Raw genomic sequence first — 23153 nt, 5'->3', positions numbered from 1 at the left:
AGAGGGCTGAGGCCCTGGGGTCACACCACGCAGGCTCCGGGTCAGCGCGGTGGCGGCGGAGCGGGCGGCCCGAGGGCTTTGAAAGCGCAGGTCTCCGGGTGGGGGCGAGAGCCACGCTCCCAGCAGGCTTAGCGTGGCAGGGCTTGGGTTGGCAGGCAGGAGGCCTGGGCACAAGGGCACAGGTGCACTCTGATTGGAGGGCAGGGAACAGGGCGGGGCCTTGGGGAACACTCTGATTGGAGAACCTAAGAAGGGCGGGTCCTTGGAGCACACTCTGATTGGAGGACCTTGCCTTAGGGCAAACTCTGATTGGAGAGCCTGGAACAGGGCAGGCCCTGGGAGACACTCTGATTGGAGGGCCTGGAGCACGGCGGGGGATCAGGGCGGGGCTTTGGGCACGTCGCTGAGCCACGTTCTTCCCACGTAGTCCTCAGGCGGTTGAGGCGCAGCTGAGGCCGGGCTGCGACCATGCTGCGTAAGCTCACCGTCGACCAGATCAACGACTGGTTCACCATCGGCAAGACCGTGACCGATGTGGAGCTGCTGGGCTCGCCGCCCGCCTTCCCGGCCGAGGCGGCCAGAGAGGAGGCCCAGCGCAGGGACAGAGCCCCTGGTGCCTGCCCTGTTGAGGCCCGGGCTGAGGCCCAGGCCCGGGTGCGGGCGCAGACACCTGCGCAGGCGCATCAGGCGGCATCCAGGAGGTAGGCGGCCGGCCGGGCTGCGGGCGGGTGCGGGGCCGGGACAGCGAGGACTTGGGCCCCATTGGCACGTCCCTGGTCCCCGCTGCCTGGCCATCCCAAAGCGAGCTGGCCACAGACAAACCCCGTCCCGCCACGCACACCAGCTAACCTTCCCCCACCAGATGCGGAGTTCTAGTTCTTTATTAATAGAATATTTTACTTATTTATTTAATTGATTTTAGAGAGGAAGGAAGAGGGAGGGAGAGATCGAAATATCAATGATGAGAGAGAATCATGGGTGGGCTGCCTCCTGCACGCCCCTTGCTGGGGATGGAGTCCGAAACCAGGGCATGTGCCATGTCCCTGTGACCTCCTGGTTCATGGGTCGATGCTCAGTCACTGAGCCATGTGATGCGGCTGGGCTGGACGACTTTTTCAGAGCAGTTGAATTTTACATAAAAATTGAGTGCAGAGAGCCGTGGACCCCCTCCCTCCCAACCCCTCCAGCATTGCCCTATTAACATTTTACTTTAATGTGCTACATTTGTTGCAACGGATGAAGAAGCGGAGTGGATCCATCATAACTAAGAAGGGGGCCCACTCTTGCGGCCACTCTGGCGCAGTCTGGGTTTGGGCAGATGTACAATGACGTGTATCCACCACCAGTATAATACAGAGCAACTTCACTGCCCTGAACATTGCTCTGCCTATTCATCCCCCCGTCCCCCCACACACACACCCCCGCCCGGCAACCACTGGTCTTTTTTAATATCTATTGTTTTGCATGTTCCGGAATGTTCTGTGGTTGGAATCACAGGTGTGTAGCCTGTTCAGATCGGCTTTTTTCACTTAGCCAGATGCCATTAAGGTTCCTCCAGGCCTTTTCATGGCCCGAGAGCTCATTCTTCTCGAGTGCTTGGTACGTCTGGGTACCACCTACTGAAGAACACGTTTGGCAATTACGAATAAAGCTGCTGTGAGCACCCAGGCCCCAGGCCCAGGTTTTTGTGGGGTCAGAGGTTTTCAACGCGACCGGTAAACACCCCGGAGCGAGGGAGCGGGAGCTTTGGTCAGTTTTACGGGCGCTCTGCTCTGCCTCCCATGTGGTCTGACTTACGCAGCTGCTGCCTGTGATGCTGGGGGCGGGAGGATGCCTGCTGTTTTAGGAGAAACACCTGCCCTCTCTGAAGGCCCCGAGCAGGCACCTCCAGCTCTGGGCATCTGCGTCCCCGCCTGGCCCCTCCCCGGAGCTCAGCACCCTTTATGGGACAGCCCGCAGGGTGGTGGTGTTTTAATTTGTTAAGTTGACCTTGTCTGTTGCTCTGTCTGATCCGGTGGGTCAGGGCTCATGGTGGTTCCAGCCTTTGCAGGCTCCGGGGCTCTTGGGGCCTTGGGTGGATTTGTTTCCTGGAGGCAGGGAGGGGACAGAGACCCTGTGCCCGTTGGGCGGCGGCTGCTCATGGGTTTGTGCGCTTTGTCCTCTAGGATGACTCTGCCGAGTGACCCCGTGGGCTGCCCTCCTCACTGACCCTCCCCCCCCACCTGCTCCCTAGACTTGGAGGACAGAACAACATTGCTTTAAGTAACTCATTGTGGTGTGAGATTGGAAGTAAATTAATATTAACCTTGTCAGAAATGATAGTATGTATTAAGTGTTCCTATAACTAAGGACTAGTTTTTTAAATTTCCAATCTTTATGGACCGAGACTCTTGTAAAATAAATGAAAAGACAAAAATGAGCCCATTCTAAAAATTATTACAATCAGTGTGTGTAAAATCGCTGTGAACTTGCCAGGAGAGCGTCAGCCTCGGTAGTGACAGGTGCCAACAGTGTCAACATCCGGCCGTCTCCGTTCTCCTCCTGACAGTGTCCAGGGCCTGCACCCTACCATCTCCTGTCAGGGCTCCGCCCTCGTGTGGTGGGCTCAGGGCAGCACCGTGGAGCCGTGTTAGCCCTCCGGACAGCTCCGGGGGGTGGGTGGCGTTCTGACTGTAGGTGAGGAAAAAGGGTGGTGGTAAGGTGGCTTGTTGCTCAGCTTCCAGCAGGAAGTCCTGGAAGGAAGGTGACCCTGGAGCTGCCCCCGGGCCTGTGCCTGTGCCTGTGTGACATGGCAAAGGGACTCGGCAGATGGAATAGAGGGTTCAGACCCTAAAACGGAACTAACCTGGGTTATCTAATCACAAGCACCTTCAGAGCAGAGGCCTCTGCAGAGCCGGGTTCAGGCAGGAGAGGGCGGGCCTGCGGTGGTTAGAGGGGGCCTCAGGAAGCACCAGAAGGCTGTGGGCGTGGTGGGGCCAGGCCGGTCCCGCTGATGCTCCGAGCAGGGAAACGGGGCCTCAGACCTATAACCTCAGAGCATGGAGTTTGCCGCAGCCTGAATGAGGTCCCAGTGGGGATCGCAGCCTGTGAGCACCCCGGTGCTGGCCTGTGCGACCCTAAGCAGGGCCCGCTGGTTTCCTGGATTTCCGGCTTACAGAACCTGCGGGCGGCAGGGCTGGTGGCGCAGGCACACCTCGGAGACACTGCAGGTCGCTCCCAGACCATGGCAGTGAAGCAAGCTCACGGTAAAGGGGTCACATGAACGTTTGGGGTTCCCAGCGCACATAAGCTATGCGTACACCACACCATAGCCTGCTGAGTAGGCTGTATGTTACGTTGAAATCTCTGGACACGCCTTGGCTAAAACGCTGACCCCCTGAGCCTGGGGAACAACGGCCTCCATAGACACCCCCCTGCAGCATGGCCTCAGCCTCCCTTTCTGAAACGCGGTGCCTGCCGAGCGGTGCCAGGCGGGCAGGCCGTCGTCGTCATGGCAGCCACAGGAGACGAGCTGGTGGAGCTGGCTCAGGGCCTGGCACGCGTGGACGGTGCGCAGGCCTTGGCTGGTCCGGGGTGCCGGTCAGCAGCTCTGTGCGTGGGGCCAACCTCAAGCACCGCGGGAAGAGCCCTCGCCGCGCCCCCTGCGAACGGAGGCGGCACAGGCCCTCCGCGGCTCCCTGGGGCCTGTCCAGCGAGCCCTGGTCGCCTTGACCCTGGTTATGGCACGGCTGGATCGGAGGCCACAGGGAGGAGGGCCAGGCGGGCGCTTTGGCGGGGAGGTTTAGTTCCGTTCTTATTTTCTTTCTTTTTAGATGAAAAATAACCCCCCACAAATCTCCAGATATAAAACTGTAGACATTAGGTTCCTTGGAATTACCTTTAAAAATGGTAAAGTCTAGCCCAAGTTGGTTTGGCTCTGTGGATAGAGCATCCGTCTACCGATGTAAGGGTCCTGGGTTCGTTTCTGGTCGAGGACATGTACCTCCTTTGTGGAAGGCAACCAGCTGATGGGTTTCTCACATTGATGTTTCTTTCTGTCTCCTCCTCCACTCTCTCTCTGAAATGCATTTCTATCCTCAGGTGAGGATTAACAAACAAAAGAGAATGATAAAGTCTAGCATCCTATCTAATAAGGAGGGAATATGCTAATTGACCCTCATGCCATTGCAAAGATGGCGGTGCCCACAGCCAATAAGGAGGGACTATGCTAATTGACTGCCATGCCCTCGAAGATGGTGGTGCCCACAAACATAACATGGCAGCACCCAGTCCCTTAGCTCCCCAGCCACCCAGGGCCGCCCGTAACCAGGGCCGGCCAAGGCTTGTGCTGCCGGCAGTGGCAGCAGCAGAGGTGTGATGGGGCGTCTGCTTCCCCTGATGGCCAGGTTGCCTCCCACCTCTAAGGGCTCCCAGATTGTGAGAGGGGCAGGCCAGGCTGAGGGACTCCTCCAGTGAATGAATCTTCATGCACTGGGCCTCTAGTTTGATCATAAAGATAAATATGACTAATAAATAATTTCCTACTTTAATGAAGTTATGAAATGTTTAATTTAGGTATTAAGTATGCTGGTATTTAAAATGAACATAATATCGGTGTAAAGTATACGTCAGCATTGTTTTCTGAGAGTAGCAGCTACTAATGCTACTTCAGCTGTCTCTTTTTCCTGATCTGACACAGCTGTGTTTTTATACTTCCCCTTCATTTAGCTGAGATTAAAATAAAGTGTAGGGATGAAGCCTTGTCTTCATGCTGCCTTTACGCTGCCCTCACTCCTGCCCCCAGGTCTCCTCTGAGAGAATGCCCTGGCCACACGGTCGCAGGCGCGAGGGTTGACGCCACTCGCTTGTTCTGTGTGTAGCTTCCTCTTAGCATCAAAGTGCAGGTTGCTGTCCGAGTGTCACACAGAATCTGTCAAATCTCTTACTGCACAAGTGCCTCTCTTCCTGTGAGAGGCTTTGAGGTATAAGAAAATACTTCACATGTTCTTTTCCAAATATTTAGGAAAGATTTTAGTAAAGGAACATCGCACTGCTGGAGAGGTTCAAAGGGAACACCCTCTAAGCAGGACACGCCCTCATGGGCCTTAACTTTGACCTCACAGCAGAGAGAGTGGGGGAGGGGTCACGTCACCTTCTGAAGGTTAAGCTCGGACCGCCATGGTCCTGCGTGCCTCTGGCCAGCAGCCTAGCGGGGCGGGGGGTGGTCCGGCAGGTCCCACGTCCTGTGCGAGAGCGTGGGGAGCCTGCTTTCTGCCTGCCGCTCCACGTAGCTGGACACCGTGGGGATCTCGTCCTGGTCTGAGCTCCGGGCGCTGTCCCTCCGGCACGCAGGGAGAGTGGGGCCCCCCGCACTCCCCGCTGCCAGGCCCAGCTGCCCGCCTTGCCCAGGGCCCCCCAGGGCGTCCTCCAGGACTTGCTTGAAGATGTAGATGATTTCCCAGGGCAGCACATCATTTTCTGCCAGGACGTCTCTAAACCTAGAGGGAAGAGGGAGAGGACGTGGTCCGACAGTGCCCTTTGCCACCCCTGTCTCCCACGGGCAGTACATCCCGTGGCCGTGTGGCAGTGCCACCCCGTCTCCCACGGGCAGTACATCCCGTGGCCGTGTGGCAGTGCCACCCCGTCTCCCACGGGCAGCACATCCTGTGGCCGTGTGGCAGTGCCACCCCCCGTCTCCCACGGGCAGCACATCCCGTGGCCGTGTGGCACTGCCACCCCCCGTCTCCCACGGGCAGCACATCCCGTGGCCGTGTGGCAGTGCCACCCTGTCTCCCACACGCAGCACATCCCGTGGCCGTGTGGCAGTGCCACCTGGGCGGGTCTGCACGCGGCTTAGTTTATGCGTCTGGGAAAGAGATTTCGGGGTGACTTAAAGCGTTTCTGGCCAGTAAGACGGCAGCAGACATTGCTCGCTGGCGCCCGGTTGCTGGGCATTGGATGCCCCCGGTAAAGAGCTTGCTGACGGCGTCCGGGTGCGTGAGCGCTCAGACCCACAGCAGCCATCACAGCGAGGGGGCTGTTACCTGCTGAGAACGGCTCCCGCCTGGCAGGGCTGCACTCGCGAGCAGAGCGCTTCCAGCCGCCTTTGCTCAGTAGCGGGGATGGCGGTGTGGGGGTTCAGGTGGGTCCTCAGCCAGGGGTCGTCCTCCCCCGCGCCAGCCCCGTGGTGCCCGTGGCCCACCTCCTGTGCGAACCGCTCCCGCTCCTGCAGGTGCCACTGCAGCTCCCGCAGCAGCGTCCTGGCCACGGCCTCCGCGCCCCGCGCCGCGCGCCAGGGGCTGTGCCGGGGCCACTTCATCCAGCCGAAGAGGGGCATCGCCTGCGGGGGGGTCCGCGTTTATTCAGTGTCAGGTCTGACAGCAAAGGTTCGTCTCTGCTTACTGCCTTTTCCAGAAAAGGGAGCGCATTTCTCTGGGTAGATACACAGGTCAAAGGAAGGTCGGAACATGGATGAAGTCTTAATCCCTAACTAGGTCGATCGGTGCCCCAACCAAGCTTTAACCATGCTCTGGAGCTAAGCCGAAAGGAAACATGCAAAGTCAGAGATAAGCTGCAGACTGAGCCTGTTCTGAGAGCCGCACGAACGCTTGCTCTACAAGTTCTGAGGACACTTTAAATGGCAGCCGAGCGCCGTCCAGAGACATGCGGGACACGGGCGCGGACAGACACGGGAGAGCGTACCTGGAGGCTGGGTCCGCGGTGGGGATGCCGGCCGGGCGCTCGGCCGCCTCCCTCTGCTGCTCCCGCCGCGCCTGCGAGGCTGCTCCCGCTCGCTCCCGCCGGGCTGCGCCGGAATAAATAACTTGCTATGTTGGGAACGAGGTTGTGAAGTCTTCCTGTGGAGAGGGCTCGCTAGTTCACCTTGTAAGAGCGGAGGAAACGACCGAAATAGCTTACTACCGCGGCCGCCGCTTACAGGTCAGCCTGAGACTGGCTCCTCGTCTGCACAGACGCCCGCGGCCCGGTGCTGCCCTCGATGCGATGGACACGCTCCGACGTGGGGGGGGGTGGACGCCGGGCGAGCCGTGCTCAGATGTGCCCCAGGGCGCGGGCTGCCTGCTGCGGCTGCCGCTGCGGTCACGGAGTGTAATTCGTGCCTCGGGAGCTCCAAAAATAACCTTATTGCTTTGACTCTTGAGCTGTGCTCCCAGGCCGTTGGAGCCGGGTCCCGTCCTCTGAGGGACAGCAGGAGAGTGGACCAGGCGTGGCAAAGCACATGTTCTGAGCAAGCCCCGTCACCGAGAGAGAGGGGCAGAGCCGCTGGGTCGGTGAGCTGCGGAGGGGCCGGACGCCCCTCGTTTTCTGTCTGAGCAGTAGTGTGTGCAAGCGGGCCACAGCCACAGGACGCCTACCCGCATGCGCAGGCAGGTGACTGCGACATGCACCGTGATCTCCGAAAACTCGGCGGTGCGGCCCGGGGAAGTGGAGCCTGAGGACATGTGACTCACTGTAGCGACCACCTCCTGTCTGGTGGGTGCTGAGGACCAGGGTGTCACTGTGTTCGACGGCAGCACAGTGGCTTTTCCTTAGATGACATCTACAATAATGAAGAGAAATATGCAAATTGACCATACCTCCGCAAGGACCACCAGCCAATCAGGAATGAGTGTGCAAACCAACCCAACAAAGATGGCAGGCTAATTTGCATACGCAGGTACAGTGCAAAGACGGAAGACCTAAGAGGACTGAAGACTGAAGAGGCTGGCTTCTCCGCTGTGGCCGGAGTGAAGGCCTGGGTCCCGGAGCTGGAGGAAACCGGTGCCGGCAGCCAGGGGAAGGACGGCTGTCGCAGGATCTTCGTGCAGCAGGCCTCTAGTTTAACAGTATTTCTCTCTGGCCTTTTCCTCCAAAGGAACCATGAAGAAGGGACATGGTTCACATTAGGCCTGCATGTCATGATGGGAGAGGTTATGTGTGGCGTCTGCAGCGCCAGCTGCTCACAGGGCAGACGGCGCCATCAGCTGCAGCCGGGAGGTTTCAGTTACCGTGGTGGTTGGTGCTCAGGACAGTCCCCTGCCAGCTGCCTGCGGCCTCCGCCGCTGCTGCCCTGGGTGACCGCCTCTGATTGCTGTGGTCCGTGCTGCCTCGGACCTGGTGCAGGCCACCTGGAGCACATTAAAGGCACTCGGGTCTGATATCCCAGCCTATCAGCACTCTTCTGGTCACTAGTTCTACAGCCCTCCACTCCCCACTGCCCTGCACTCCCCACTGCCCTCCACCCCCCACCGCCCTCCACCCCCCACCGCCCTCCACCCCCTCCGCCCTCCACCCCCCACCGCCCTCCACCCCCACCGCCCTCCACCCCCCACCGCCCTCCACCCCCCACCGCCCTCCACCCCCCACCGCCCTCCACCCCCCACCGCCCTGTACTCCCCGCTGCCCTCCACCCCCCACCGCCCTCCACCCCCCTCCGCCCTCCACCCCCCACCGCCCTCCACCCCCCACCGCCCTCCACCCCCCACTGCCCTGTACTCCCTGCTGCCCTCCACCCCCCCCCGGCCTCCACCCCCCACCGGCCTCCCCCCCCCCCCGCCCTCCCCCCCCCCCCGGCCTCCACCCCCCCCCGCCCTCCCCCCCCCCCCGCCCTCCACCCCCCACCGCCCTCCACCCCCCTCCGCCCTCCACCCACCCCCCGCCCTCCACCCCCCCCCCGCCCTCCCCCCCCCCCCGCCCTCCACCCCCCACCGCCCTCCCCCCCCTCCGCCCTCCACCCGCCACCGCCCTCCACCCCCCACCGCCCTCCACCCCCCACCGCCCTCCACCCCCTCCGCCCTCCACCCCCCTCCGCCCTCCACCCCCCACCGCCCTCCACCCCCCACCGCCCTCCACCCCCCTCCGCCCTCCACCCCCCACCGCCCTCCACCCCCCACCGCCCCCCCCCACCGCCCTCCACCCCCCACCGCCCTCCACCCCCCACCGCCCTCCACCCCCCACCGCCCTCCACCCCCCACCGCCCTCCACCCCCCTCCGCCCTCCACCCCCCACCGCCCTCCACCCCCCAGCTGACTGCAGCCTCTAGGCCTGAGCGGCCGCTTTGCTGAGGGAACCAAGGAGTAGATGTCAGGGAACTAGTGACCAGAAGAGTGCTGATAGGCTGGGATATCAGACCCGAGGGCCTTTAATGTGAATCCATCGTATTAAAGTGACTTCAGACCTCCGTGTTGGCATCGCCGGCCTTCCTCCGACAGCATCCCGGGTAGACCCCCCCAGAAACCCGTGCAGTGCTGCGGGCATGTCACAGTGCAGGTATCTTCTCACTGAAAGATCGGGACATTAAAAAAAACTGATTAGAGAGAGGGGAGGGCAGAGGGGGAGGGAGAGAAACACTGATTGGCTGTCTCCTGTACACCCAGGCACATGTCCTGACCAGGAATCGAACCAGCAGCCTTTTGGTGCACAGGACGCTGCTCAGCCAATGAGCCACACCACCAGGGCTGTTGGGGACATTGTGTCTCTTAGTTTGCGTATGGCCTCGGATGGCATTCTTTTAAAAAATGACCCGGGTTAGGTAAGAGTAAGAGTATGCCACAGGTTAGCGTATCCCTCTGCTGGGCCTCCCCCGCTTCTGACTCCCACAGGTATGGTGAGAGGCACCGCCTCCTGGAGCCCAGCCTGCCTGTCACAGGTGAGGTCCTGCCGCTCTGGCCGTCTGCCCTGGGAGGACGCTCCGCGCCTCTGGCTCTGAGGCTGCTCCGGTGCCGGATGGCATGGCCCGTGCCTCCTGCCCCACGGGCTCTGTGAGATGCGGAGGGGGCGGTGTTGGCTGCGGAGCCGTGGGTTCTAATGGACACCGGCCGGCGCCGCCTTCAGAGGAAAGGTCAGACCCAGCTGCCACCCTCCCGTGATCTAACAATTTATGCATTTGCCAATTTGAAGGATGAAAAATGGTTTTGCATCACTTTAATTCGCATCTGCTTGGTAAATGACTACGAATTTGAGTGTATTTTTACTTTTTTGTTGTTATGAATCCTCACTGAGGATATTTTTCGGAAGAGTGGAAGAGAGAGGGGAAGACAGAGAGAAACAACAGTGTAAGAGAGACACGTTGATTGGTTGCCTCCTGCATGCGCCCTGACCAGGGCCTGGCCTTGGGCCAGGGAGGAGCCTGCAACCGAGGTACATGCCCTTGACCGGAATCAAACCTGGGACCCTTTGGTCCTTAGGCGGATGCTCTATCCACTGAGCCATACCATCTAGGGCTCCCTTTCCTTGCTAATTGACCATTTTCGTTTCTTCTGTGACTTGATGAGTGTTCAAGCGTTCCTCAGTGCAGGGTGGGTCCTCGGCCTCTCGGAAACAGTGCACTGAGTTTGGGTGTTGTTTGCAGGTCTCTGGGCCGGAAGAGTGGGGAGCTGGAGTACATTAACAAGTACAGGCAGCTCGAGGCTCAGGAGCTGGACCTGCACGGCAGCGAGCACCCAGCCCGCGGGCCAGGTAACAGCGTCCTTCACGGCTGCAAAACAGGAAGTGCGCGCTGGTCACGCGCTGAAATGCTTGCTTCTCGTTTTTAATTGATTTGTTGGGGATGATGGTTAATAACATTATATGGGTTTCAGTGTACTGTTCCAGAAACATCACCTGCATAGTGCATGGTGTGTTTACCATCCCAAGTCAGGTCTCTTAAAACATTAACTTCTTAAAAGCCTAAGAAATGTAGCCTTTTGGTCAATAAAGAATCCATGCTGCTTGCTTGATTGGTTGCCTCCTGCACGTGCCTCAAATAGGGGTCATGGATCCAGCGCAGCCTAGATACATGCCCTTGACCGGACTTCAACTCAGGACCCTTCAGTTCGCAGCCAATGCTCTAACCACTGAGCAACCAGCCAGGGCGGCTTTAGGACTCTAGCTGAGAGTGCTCCGGCGGGGGGCGGGGGGCTCACCAGCTGGGAGGCAGGAGGCAGCACTGGTGTGTGTCAGCGGAGAGGAGCTGTGGGGGAGTGCGGTGAGGCCGGGAGGGAGGCAGCGGGCAGCCCGGAGCCAGTGCCTCTGCTGGCCCAGAAGCAGCTGCTTTGGCTCTGAGAGGTTTGACAACTCGGACTCTTCTCCTTTCAAGCTCAGGACAAGTGCCCTCCTGGATGCACGTACAGGCAAACAGCCCCCCCCCCCCCCCCCCCGCTGTTATTCGAGCAGCTAAGAAGCCACCTACGCAGAGAGCACGGGAGAGCAAGGAGAGCTTGTGCACGCGTGTCGGATGGACAGATGCAGGGGACCGGGAGGTGGAGGGAGGGACGCTGGGGGAGAGGACGGGGCTGGTGGAGAGGACGGCGCTTGGGCCGAGTTTAACTGGGAAGTAAATGATTCCCGTGAGAGTTCCTCTGCCATGAATTTCTTTTTTTTCTTTCTTTTTCTCATTTTTTTAAATGTATTATATGTGTACATATCTTACCCCCCCCACTCCCATACATGCCCCCCTCCCCTCTGCCATGGATTTCAGTGTCAGTTTGCCAAGGGGGGTGGGAGTCCGGAGTTACAGGAGGAGCGCCCAGGAGCGCGGCGAGGGGCGGCGCCCGTCGTGTCTGCCAGCAGGAGGGCCCCTCTGGGCGCCGTGCCTCCCGCTCCCCACTGTTCAGGAGGAAGCAGCGACCTGAGCACGCACAGTGTGCGTTCTGCGGCCGCTGCTATGAGCTGTGTCTGTGCCTCCCTTGGAGTCCCATTGCCCAGCAACGAGCGCTCTGCCTGCCGGTCTCCTGCCTTTGACGGGAGGGCTGGGCCCCACTCAGATGCGTGATGTGGAGCGGGGACCAGGGGCTTTACTGAATTCCCTCAGCGTGGCCTGTAGAACATGGTGTGCGTGTGCGTGTGTGTGTGTGTGTGTGTGTGTGAGAATGTGGTGTACGTGCAGATTAGAAATAACATGGGGTTGTTTGCCTTGTCTTTTTTAAATCCTCACCCGAGGATATTTTCCCATCTATTTTTAGGGCGAGAGGGAGAGAGAGGGAAAGACAGAAACATCCATGTGAGAGAAACACATCAGTTGGTTGGTTGCCTCCTGCCCGTGCCCTGACCAGGAGCCTGCGACCGTGGTACAAGCCCGAGGCCAGAATCGAACCCGGGCCTCGGGTCTGCAGGCCGGCACTCTACCTGCTGAGCAAGCGCGCGGGGCGGCCTGGTCTCTGTCCAGGGAGAAGTAGCCTGGTGCGCATTTCGTCTGATCCAGGTCCGCGGCCCCCGGTGGCTAAAGCCCGCCCTGCCACGTGCGTGCCAGAGACCGCGTACACCTACCCGGACCTGCCCATAAACCGCTGCAGGGAGGAGGTAAGAGGCCTGTCCTGGTGGGTGTTGGGGTGTGGACAGGGGCCGGGCCCAGCCCTCGGGTGGACAGCCTGAGGCTGGAGGGGCAGGCGTGCCCGCGTTGGCGCGGCCCGGCCTTCCGGGGCTGGGCTTCGTCTGCTCGGCGTCCGCACCGGTCTCCCACGAGGCTGTGCCTCGCCGTCCTCCGGGGCAGCACGAGCCACCGCGCCCGGGAGGGCCGCTCACGGCCTCTCCCGCCGTGTGTGCTGGGAGCAGCGGCCAGAGACACCGACGACAGGCCCCGGGGGAGTTTCATTTTTGCTTTGGATGGAGGCGCACACACTGATGGAGCAGACGCACTTTGCTGGTTTTAGAGGCCAGTGTTCACCTGAGTGTGCTCCCTGCCCCGGCACTCGCTTACACAGCCCAGGTGGCGCAGGGATGGGGGTGTGTGTGTGTGAAGATGCCCCTGGTCCCTGTGAGTGGGCAGTGAAGCTGCTTAAACAGGTGTCTGAGGAGTTTTAAGTGGCCTTTTCAAGCCACTTGAAGTAGTCACAGCTGTGTTTCCATGTTTTCTTTACTAGAATTCCATGTTAAGAATTTCATTTTAAGAATTACTTAAAAACTTAAGAATAATTGAAATTAGACTTAGCAAGAGCTGTAGAAACCAGTTTGGTGTTCGGTCTTCCGGGTGAAGAGCTGGGAAGCAGAGGGGCGTTGGCCTGGTCTCTGTAGAGGCAGCTGCCGGCCGTGGAGGACGCGCCGTTGACACGTAGCACATGTTAGCCTCCTGCTCCTCCTCCTCCGTGATGCCGGGTGGCGGTTCCATAACTCGGGAAGGAAGGTCGTCCCAAGAATTCTCCGGAGAAACACTGGTTCTGAGGTACCTCAGGCCCCGTTCGCTGCGGGAGTGCTGAGAGAGCTTTTCCGCTTGCAGGTTCTCTCTCTGATAGAAAGCAGCTCCGTGGTGATCATCCACGGCGCCACGGGCAGCGGCAAGAGCACGCAGCTGCCGCAGTACGTGCTGGACCACTGCCTGCAGCGCGGCGCCTACTGCCACATCGCCGTCACCCAGCCGCGCAAGATCGGGGCCAGCAGCATGGCCCGCTGGATCAGCCGGGAGCGCGCCTGGACGCTGGGCGGCCTGGTGGGCTACCAGGTGGGCTGGCCCGGAGGACGAGAGCCAACGTCTGAGCGGACGGTTTCCTGCGGGGATTAACACGAGTCCAGCCCTAACCGGTGTGGCTCAGTGGATAGAGCGTCGGCCTGCGGACTGAAAGGTCCCGGGTTCGATCCTGGTCAAGGGCATGTGCCTTGGTTGTGGGCACATCCCCAGTAGGGGGTGTGCAGGAGGCGGCTGATCAATGTTTCTCTCTCATCGATGTTTCTAACTCTCTCTCCCTCTCCCTTCCTCTGTAAAAAATCAATTAAAAGGTACTTTAAAAACGAGTCCAGTTGCTCATAGAGTAGAACTGTGGCATAATTTAAAAAAGAGTGAAACTGAATTCCTTGAAAATAACTTTAACCTTTTTCCAGTTTAATAGGAAAAAAATCCAACTTACGGCTTTTATACTTTTACCTTTCAATTATATTCTTGTATGTAGATGTTTTCATACGTGATTGTCTTAATGTAAAAGTGGTGTGACCCCCGATAAAAATGGATGCTTTGGAGTTAAATGCAGCCGTTTAAACCTGAACACATTCCCTTCCCCCTCCGTCCCGTCCAGGTGGGGCTGGAGAAGGTGGCCACGGAGGACACCAGGCTGATCTACATGACCACCGGGGTGCTGCTGCAGAAGGTGGTCAGCGCCAAGAGCCTGGTGGCCTTCACGCACATCTTCATCGACGAGGTGCGTGCGGTCCCTCGCAGCCTCCCGTCTCCGCTGGTCTCGGTTCACGGAGCCGGTGCGGGGGCCGTGGGCCAGCCCGGACGGGAGAGGCGGGGTCGGGTCGGACTCCAGCGGGGCTGAGGGCCCTGCGCACCTCCCGGAGGAGAGGCCTCGGGGTTCCTCCCGCGGGAGACGGTGAAGTGCGGAGGCCGTGCCTGGGTCTGGGGCGCCATGCGGGCTGCTGGGCGCTGGTCGGTTCCCACCCGTCACTGAGCGTGACACCGTCAGCGGCTGCTGCTCTGTCCTCGCTGCTCCTTCCCCACATGGCAGGCGGGCTCTGGAGGTGCCACTTGGAGACTGGCTTTTGCCCGAGCAGCTCTGGCTCCAGAAATGCCCCTCAGCAGCTCCCCCTGTCCCGATGGAGCCCCGGGTCCTGTCCCTTGGCTGCCGGCTGGTGCTGGGGGCGGGAGGAGGGGACAGGCCAGAGTGGCTCCAGGCCTCGGAAGGCTCTGCCAGGGAGGCCTCGGCGTGAGGAGGGCCACGAAGCAGCCGTGGCCAGCTCTGCAGCTCTCCTGCTGCGCCTTCTTCAGGCTGGCCTCCCGTCTCAGGCCTGCAGTGCCCGGGCCGCAGCACACGTCCCGTCAGACGGGCACTGCTGCCGGCCGCTGCCCCGCACTCACCACTGAGCAGCAGTTAATGGGTGACCTGCAGAGGCGCGGGGTGGCCCCTGGTTCTCCGTGCTGGGGCCAGGTGGCCTTGGCTGTCCGGGTCTGGCCCTGCTGGCATTGAATGGGCAGGGCCAAGGAAGCTGACCATCACTCTGCCCAAATGCCCAAATGCCTGGGGCTCCCCCTCAGCCGGGACTGACCCAGCAGCGCCGCTGCCCCTGCCCCTGCCCCTGCCGGCCCCTCCCGTCTCAGCGCGGGCTGTCCTTGGTCCTTTGCAGGTGCACGAGCGCACCGAGGAGATGGACTTCCTGCTGCTGGTGGTCCGCAAGCTGCTGAGAACCAACTCCCGCTTCGTGAAGGTGCGCGGCCCGGGACAGGAGGGCGCGGGCTGAGGTTGACTGGGTGGCTTTGCCTCCCTTCCTTCGGCAGTGACGGACCCTTACCCGTCCTGGTGGCGGTGCTGAGGCCCGGCCGGCCGGCCGGCCGCGCGAGGCCCGCTCGGAGGGCGGTGGGCTCGGCTCTGGGCACCGTGCTGCCTGAGGTGGCGCCGCCGCAGCCGGAGGGAGGCCCTGAGGGGCTGACGTGATGGGACGTGGGTGGTGGAGCCCCGCTTTCGTGAAGCACCGCGTGTGCAGGCGTGTGCAGGCATGTGCAGTCACTGCTTTGAAAACGGCACCAAAGCGCAGGGGAGTCTGAGCCCAGTCCGATGCGAGGCGTCTTAGAGACCCACGTGACGCGGCACCTGGGGTCAGTGCCGTCCGCCCTCTGAGAGAAGGGGAGGCGTGGAGGGCACAGAGTGGGCTCTGTCGTTGGCGAGGGCTGCGGCGGGCCTGCTGGAGACGGGCCCTCGGGCCAGGCTGGTCTCCAGGTGCCTCAGCTACTCGCTTAGTGGACGTCCCTCCTCTCCCCCCGGGGGCGCGCTCACCTGGTGGGCTTGGAGCCCACGTGCAACCCTGTCTCACGCTTGAGGTGACTGAGCTCGGGAGGGTGGCCAGTGCTTTCCTGGGACTGACGGAGGACGAAGTTAAAGGTGGTCAGGCAGACCGGACCATTCATGATGGCCATTGTCATGGCATCTTTCGCTCTAAGGTAGTTCCTTTTCTTTAGTTTTCAGTAGTCAGGAGAGTTGGTGCGTGATCTTTCCAAGTCTCCCTGCTGCCTATGGTGGGAGGCTGCCCGCTGTGCAGGACGCAGGAGCGGCTGGCTCAGCAGCGTCCTGCTTCATTCGAAAGCGGAGCGGAGCGCTTCCTTGACGCGGGGCCTCGATGGGGGTGCAGCGGGGCCAGACGTAGAATTCACCTGCCAGAAGGCTTTGCAGGCAGTTTCTGAAACGCGAAAATTCCTTTCCTGTTACTTTTTACAGGAGACGGTGCCCGAGCGTCGGCAGGCGGCCTTCCGCTGCCTGTGGGCCCGGGCAGCTGCCTGCACCGCGGGCCCCGGCTCCTCGGAGCACCCTCTCCGCCCGGGGCCCGTCCCCTCCCCGCGTCTGCTCAGTGTGGTGCCACCGTGTGTGCGGAGCGCCCCAGCGGGCGCACCGGTCTGCTCACGACCCAGCCGTCCCGAGCGCCCTTCCCTTCCCGCCACGCCGCACGCAGGCTCCTCCGCGGGAGCGCGGTTCTGTGCGGGCTTCACCAGCGTGCTTCCCCGGGCAGCACCGAGCCCTGTGTCCGCAGTGTGGGCGCTCCTCCCTGGTCCTGCCCCGTGCCCAGCCGTCCCGTCCGCGTCCCCTCGGCTGCCTTCCCTCCTCCCGGAGCGCCTCCAGGCCCTCCCGCTTCCAGTGGTTTCTGAGCAGAGGCTCCTTTGGGGGCCCCCGTAGCTCCTCACCCACAGGTGTGTGAAGAGAAGGGGCAGGCTGGCAGCCATCGCCCCCACAAGAAGTCGGGTCATCTCGGAAGGCATGGAGCAGCGGCCCCCTCCCGGCCGTCCCCCTCATCTGCCCCCGTGTGTGTCCGTCTGCCCGCCCGCAGGTCATCCTGATGTCGGCCACCATCAACTGCAGGGAGTTCGCCGACTACTTCGCGGTGCCCGTCCAGAACAAGATGAACCCGGCCTACGTGTTCGAGGTGGCCGGGCAGCCGCACGCCATCGAGGAGTTCTACCTCGGCGACCTGGGGCACGTGCCGCACGGCAGGGTACGCGGGCGGGGCCTCCGCGACACGGGCTCTGGCGCTGGCTGCACACGCGTGCCTCGCCTCGGGGTCTCGGTCACAGCGCCGCCCGGAGGGGAGCCGCAGCCCAGCCCGATGCCCTCTGACCCCTTGGTTCCTCCTGCTTCCAGCTGTCCCCCCACGTCCTGGAGGAGCCGGTGATAACGAAGGACATGTACGAGGTCGCCATCTCCCTGATCCAGATGTTCGACGACACGGACGTGAAGGAGAGCGGGTAGGAGGCCCCGCGGCGGCCCTCGCCGGAGGCTGTGTCTGTCAGGACGCGATGTGGGGACTGCCGTCCCTCTCGTAGTTAGAATGAGCTCAGCGTCTGGTGAAGTTTCCACGGGCCACTTCCCCTGACCTTAGAACCACACCGACCTTCCAGCCAGGCAGTGGCAGCCAGGACCGCAGGCCGGCGCCCTCCATCGCTCCCCTCTCGGGGGTCTGCGCGGAGGCTGCGCGCCCACGTTCACTCGCTGGACCGCGGCCTTTTCCCCGGGGAGCGCCCTTGGGCGCTCGTGGTGCTCAGAGCGTGGTGTTTGGCGGCAGGTGCTGCATCCGGGACCTTCGCTGCTCGCGGCGCTGAGTGCGCACACACGGTGCATCGGGCAGCTGGGCACTGACCCTGTGGGCCTGCGAGGCCCCTGCGAGGCCCCCGCGGGTGTGCCCCTCTGGCCGTCACCGGCTGTGAAAGGAGACAGGCTGGGGGCAGTCACGTCCTGGCCCCTCTGGAGGCCCTCGGCGAGGGGCCACCTGGTCACTGACAGCCTGTGCCGCTGAGCGCCGCGTGAGCTGTTTTTAAAACTCCTGCCAGTGTCATCACACCTTTCACCATTGTGCTTGGAGTCGTTTCATTACTCCCTTCCTCTCCTGCACCCAGCCTCTCCTCGGGTCACCTCATTCTTCCCGCAGCAGCCCCTCACACGTTGCCGGAGTCTGCGGGAGCCTGCTGGGAGCTCAGTTGGTTAGTGGTGGTCTGACGCACAGAGGTCTCAGGTTTGAGCCTGGCCAGGCACATACAAGAACCTACCAATGCCTGGCGGACGGGGCTCAGTGGTCGGCCTGTGAACCAGGTCACGGTGTGGCTCCTCATCGGGCACGTGCCCAGGTGTGCGCTCGATCCCCAGTGTGGGGCGTGGAGAAGGCCGCCGACCAAGGATTCCCTCTCACCACTGATGTTTCTCTCTCCCTCTCCCTCCCTATCTGACATCAATTTATATATTTTTAAAAAGAATCAACCACGCCAAAACTGGTTTGGCTTATTGGATAGAGCATTGGCCCGTGGACTGAAAAGTCCCAGGTTCGATTCCAGTCAAGGGCATGTACCTTAGTTGTGGGCACATCCCCAGTAGGGGGTGTGCAAGAGGCAGCTGATCAATGATTCTCATCGACGTTTCTAACTCTCTATCCCTCTCTCTTCCTCTCTGTAAAAGATCAATAAAATATATTAAAAAAAAAGAGAATCAACCAATGAATGTGTAAATAGAACAACAAATCTCCCTCTCCCCCTTCCTCTCTAAAGTCATTAAATAATTTTTTTAAAAGATGTCTGTTGGTAGCCCTGGCTGGGTAGCTTAGTTTTTATTTAGCTAAAAATGTCTTTGTGTCATTCTCCTTCTTGGAATAATCGTTAGATGTAAAAGTTAGGTTGCTATTATTTCTCCCCATATTCTTGCTTTCCCTGAATTGTCGTTGAACTTGATTGAGATGGAACTTACGCGCATTGAGTGCACTCGTTTTCATTGTCCTTCCTGTGCTCGGTGGTCTGGTCTTGTCGGCATCTCATGGCGAGTCGCCTCTGGCCGGCCTGCTCCGCAGGGAAGCCTGCTTTGTGGTCGGGCTGACATGCAGCCGTGGCGCCTGGGCCGTGCAGGCTGGAGCCGGGGCTCCCTGCCCCGCGGAGTCCGGTGTGGGCGCTGCTGCCCCAGCCTGTCCTCCCTCGGTCCCATCCTGCGCAGCGGCCTCCTGCCCACGGGCTGCTTTCCCGCTCGTCGGTGCCTTGTCTTCTCGTTCTCTTGGGACTTAGATGGATTGATTTAAGTGAATCACAGGCAGTTTTCTTTTCGATGGTCAGTGGTCCACAGCTTGGCCACGCATCGTTTGACGCGTGGCGTTTCCTTGCTTTGGGCACCAGCTGGCAGAGCAGGTGTCAGTGCTGTGATCTTCTCGAAGCCCCGGCTGGGCACGGAGGGCTGCCCGGGCTGCAGGGCAGGCTCTCACTGCCACCAGGCCATCCAGTGACGGCCGGGTGGGGGCGGCAAGGGCGTGGTTTGAGATCTTGTCCTGTAAAAGGCTTCCTAATGACAGTGAGGACCTTAGAGTTTATCTTAAAGGTATCTCTATCGGTTTTAGAGCGGGAGGCGGGGGGGGGGGGGGGGGGGAGGAGCACCGATGTTGTTCTGCGCTCACTGACTCTGTATGTGCCGGTGTGGGATCGAATCGGTGACGGGGGCGTCGGAATGACCGGCTGACCAGCTGCGCCGCCGGCCAGGGATCGAGTTCGTGTTCAGGGTGTTAGGTTTGCGGGTGGATTACAACCAAATCCAAGGAAACACGGACAGACAGTGTTTATGGGGGAGAACAGGGGAGCCTGCGGCCTGGGGACTCCTCCGGGGACCTTGCGTTTCCTCGTGTGGAGAACGGTACCCGCGTGGCTGGCGAGGCTGTGGGCACCGGGCGCTGCAGGGCGGCACGTGTCCTCGCTGGTTAACGTGGCGCCTCCCGTTTTTACAGGAACAAGGCCTGGGCGGGTGCCCAGCTCGCGTGGGAGCGGGGCAGCGTGCTGGTGTTCCTGCCGGGTGAGTGCCAGGAGAGGTGTCCTCTGTCTCTCCCTCTGAATGTTTTAAAAAATAGGTTTTAGAGAGAGGAAGGGAGATGAGAGAGAATCTTTCATTGGCTGCCTCCTGCACGCCCCCCACTGGGGGCCGAGCCCACAACCCAGGCATGTGCCCTGACTTGGACTTGAACTGTGACCTCTTCATCCATGGGGTGATGCTCAACCACTGAGCCACACTGGCCAGGCCTTCTTCACTATTTTAATGTTAGTGATGTTTTAGAGTGATAACACTTAATACTTTTTAACCACTACTTTGTGGCTATAAAAGTTTTCATGCTCGTTGTAGGAAATTAGGGAATGAGGGGGGGGAGAAGCGTACAGCACTGCTGAGGGTATGGGGGGGAGCGTTTCCACTTGCTGCTCTCACATGCCCGGGTGGGGGGATGGAGGAGGTACAGTGGGTGGGGAGGGCCCGCTTTGACGGAGGTGTGCTTTCGCCACAAACGCACATCTGCTTCCTTGCCTCCCCTCTGCATGCCCAGGTCTGAGCGAGATAAACTACATGCACGAGCTCCTCACCAACATGATCCAGAAGAGGTGGGTCAGTGGTGCTCATCCTCAGGAGCACACTCCGGCTTCTGCCTGCAGCGACGAGCCGAGCGCTGGGCGGCCAGCACTGCTGTGCGGCCCTCACTGTGCTCACGTGCCCCCCCAGGCTGCAGGTCTACCCCCTGCACTCGAGCGTGACCCTGGAGGAGCAGAACAACGTGTTCCTGAGCCCGGTGCCCGGCTACAGAAAGGTGGGCGCGGGGGCCACAGGGCTGCACCCTGTGCTGGGCGTCTGGTCTGGCTTTCGGTCAGTTTGCCAGGGTGTCATCTCCTCTGTCCTGTCTCGGAGCGCAGACTGCCCGTGTCCCTGGCACTGCTCGGACGACGTCGGTGAGCGCAGCCTGTGCCTGAGCGAGGGGCGGTCAGCCTCCAGGGCAGTGGGCCTTCCCCGGGCCCGGCTCTGCCCTGACAGTGACCCCTGGGGAGGAGCAGGTGCTGTGCTCGGCGTAGGGTTCAGAACAGGACGGCCGGGGCGTGGGCCTCGCCCACAGCGGTACGATGAACACACCGCTGCCCAAGCCTGCGCGGTCCAGTCAGTAACGGCCGGGGCAGCGCCGTCAGGGAGGCGAGGTAGGGGGACGGGTGCCTCCGGCTGTGCAGGCGGGTGTCCCGCAGAGGGCGCCGCACCAGGACACGGCCGCTCCCTGACCTGGCTCCCCCGCGGAGGAGCTCACAGCACCAGCTCCGTTAACCCGGTTAACGGACCGGGTCTGCCCCACAGCCGTGGTGGTGCCATTGTCTCCATTTCACTCATGAGAAAAGCAGGCAGAGCTGCCTGAGCCCCATGCGGCGGAGGGAGCTGGGGTTCAAGGCGGGGTCAGCTGGTGGCCACAGGACTCTGACATCTCCTCCTGGCCCAGGCCCGGGTCAGTGTGCGGTGGGGAGGGAGGGAGAGGGGAGGGCCCAGGCCCGGGTCAGTGTGCGGTGGGGAGGGAGGGAGAGGGGAGGGCCCAGGCCCGGGTCAGTGTGCGGTAGGGAGGGAGGGAGAGGGGAGGGCCCAGGCCCGGGTCAGTGTGCGGTGGGGAGGGAGGGAGAGGGGAGGGCCCAGGCCCGGGTCAGTGTGCGGTAGGGAGGGAGGGAGAGGGGAGGGCCCAGGCCCGGGTCAGTGCGGTGGGGAGGGAGGGAGAGGGGAGGCCCAGGCCCGGGTCAGTGTGCAGTGGGGAGGGAGGGGAGGGCCCAGGCCCGGGTCAGTGTGCGGTGGGGAGGGAGGGAGAGGGGAGGGCCCAGGCCCGGGTCAGTGTGCGGTGGGGAGGGAGGGAGAGGGGAGGGCCCAGGCCCGGGTCAGTGTGCGGTGGGGAGGGAGGGAGAGGGGAGGGCCCAGGCCCGGGTCAGTGTGCGGTAGGGAGGGAGGGAGAGGGGAGGGCCCAGGCCCGGGTCAGTGTGCGGTGGGGGAGGGAGGGGAGGCCCAGGCCCGGGTCAGTGTGCGGTGGGGGAGGGAGAGGGGAGGCCCAGGCCCGGGCCAGTGTGCGGTGGGGAGGGAGGGAGAGGGGAGGCCCAGGCCCGGGTCAGTGTGCGGGGGGGGGGGGGGAGGGGAGGGCCCAGGCCCGGGTCAGTGTGCGGTGGGGAGGGAGGGAGAGGGCCCAGGCCCGGGTCAGTGTGCGGTGGGGGAGGGAGAGGGGAGGGCCCAGGCCCGGGTCAGTGTGCGGTGGGGGAGGGAGAGGGGAGGGCCCAGGCCCGGGTCAGTGTGTGGTAGGGAGGGAGGGAGAGGGGAGGGCCCAGGCCCGGGTCAGTGCGGTGGGGAGGGAGGGAGAGGGGAGGCCCAGGCCCGGGTCAGTGTGCAGTGGGGAGGGAGGGGAGGGCCCAGGCCCGGGTCAGTGTGCGGTGGGGAGGGAGGGAGAGGGGAGGGCCCAGGCCCGGGTCAGTGTGCGGTGGGGAGGGAGGGAGAGGGGAGGGCCCAGGCCCGGGTCAGTGTGCGGTGGGGAGGGAGGGAGAGGGGAGGGCCCAGGCCCGGGTCAGTGTGCGGTAGGGAGGGAGGGAGAGGGGAGGGCCCAGGCCCGGGTCAGTGTGCGGTGGGGGAGGGAGGGGAGGCCCAGGCCCGGGTCAGTGTGCGGTGGGGGAGGGAGAGGGGAGGCCCAGGCCCGGGCCAGTGTGCGGTGGGGAGGGAGGGAGAGGGGAGGCCCAGGCCCGGGTCAGTGTGCGGTGGGGAGGGAGGGAGGGGAGGGCCCAGGCCCGGGTCAGTGTGCGGTGGGGAGGGAGGGAGAGGGCCCAGGCCCGGGTCAGTGTGCGGTGGGGGAGGGAGAGGGGAGGGCCCAGGCCCGGGTCAGTGTGCGGTGGGGAGGGAGGGAGAGGGCCCAGGCCCGGGTCAGTGTGCGGTGGGGAGGGAGGGAGAGGGGAGGCCCAGGCCCGGGTCAGTGTGCAGTGGGGAGGGAGGAGAGGGCCCAGGCCCGGGTCAGTGTGCGGTGGGGAGGGAGGGGAGGGCCCAGGCCCGGGTCAGTGTGCGGTGGGGAGGGAGGGGAGGGCCCAGGCCCGGGTCAGTGTGCGGTGGGGAGGGAGGGGAGGGCCCAGGCCCGGGTCAGTGTGCGGTGGGGAGGGAGGAGAGGGCCCAGGCCCGGGTCAGTGTGCGGTGGGGAGGGAGGGAGAGGGGAGGCCCAGGCCCGGGTCAGTGTGCAGTGGGGAGGGAGGAGAGGGCCCAGGCCCGGGTCAGTGTGCGGTGGGGGAGGGAGGGGAGGGCCCAGGCCCGGGTCAGTGTGCGGTGGGGGAGGGAGGGGAGGGCCCAGGCCCGGGTCAGTGTGCGGTGGGGGAGGGAGGGGAGGGCCCAGGCCCGGGTCAGTGTGCGGTGGGGAGGGAGGGGAGGGCCCAGGCCCGGGTCAGTGTGCGGTGGGGGAGGGAGGGGAGGGCCCAGGCCCGGGTCAGTGTGCGGTGGGGGAGGGAGGGGAGGGCCCAGGCCCGG

General features: G+C 62.4%; 2 protein-coding genes across 2 annotated transcripts in view; one reads left to right on the top strand and one right to left on the bottom strand.

Annotated features, from left to right (window-relative positions):
* The first annotated feature begins 457 nt into the window (after positions 1 to 457).
* The window catches only part of TDRD9 (tudor domain containing 9), a 44276-nt gene continuing 21580 nt past the window's right edge, over positions 458 to 23153 (top strand). Inside the window, exons 1-11 of the mRNA XM_036432477.2 lie at positions 458 to 701; positions 10328 to 10434; positions 12158 to 12255; positions 13169 to 13390; positions 13959 to 14081; positions 15007 to 15087; positions 16696 to 16860; positions 17007 to 17110; positions 19612 to 19676; positions 20197 to 20251; positions 20370 to 20454. Of these exons, the coding sequence (XP_036288370.1) occupies positions 469 to 701; positions 10328 to 10434; positions 12158 to 12255; positions 13169 to 13390; positions 13959 to 14081; positions 15007 to 15087; positions 16696 to 16860; positions 17007 to 17110; positions 19612 to 19676; positions 20197 to 20251; positions 20370 to 20454 (1338 nt within the window). The 5' untranslated portion in view covers positions 458 to 468. The remainder of the gene's footprint in view (positions 702 to 10327; positions 10435 to 12157; positions 12256 to 13168; positions 13391 to 13958; positions 14082 to 15006; positions 15088 to 16695; positions 16861 to 17006; positions 17111 to 19611; positions 19677 to 20196; positions 20252 to 20369; positions 20455 to 23153) is intronic.
* On the bottom strand, positions 4845 to 7422 carry RD3L (RD3 like). The gene is made up of 3 exons (XM_036432424.2): positions 6682 to 7422; positions 6024 to 6319; positions 4845 to 5477 (listed from the first exon to the last, which is right to left on the bottom strand). The coding sequence occupies exons 2-3, from the start codon at positions 6314 to 6316 to the stop codon at positions 5186 to 5188; spliced, it is 585 nt and encodes a 194-aa protein (XP_036288317.1). The 5' UTR covers positions 6317 to 6319; positions 6682 to 7422; the 3' UTR covers positions 4845 to 5185.

This window comes from Pipistrellus kuhlii, unplaced genomic scaffold (genome assembly GCF_014108245.1).
Source record: "Pipistrellus kuhlii isolate mPipKuh1 unplaced genomic scaffold, mPipKuh1.p scaffold_m20_p_110, whole genome shotgun sequence".
Lineage (NCBI taxonomy): Eukaryota > Metazoa > Chordata > Mammalia > Chiroptera > Vespertilionidae > Pipistrellus > Pipistrellus kuhlii.
The sequence above is the reverse complement of the archived record's forward strand: the minus strand, read 5'-3'. Positions and strand labels throughout refer to the sequence as shown.

Bases quoted from the DNA above. Each gene is read 5' to 3' on its own strand.
- RD3L (XM_036432424.2), bottom strand. From the start codon at position 6,316: ATGCCCCTCTTCGGCTGGATGAAGTGGCCCCGGCACAGCCCCTGGCGC. The intron at 5,478-6,023 runs GTAACAGCCCCC...TCTTCCCTCTAG, and splicing joins GCGGGAGCCGTTCTCAGCAG to GTTTAGAGACGTCCTGGCAG.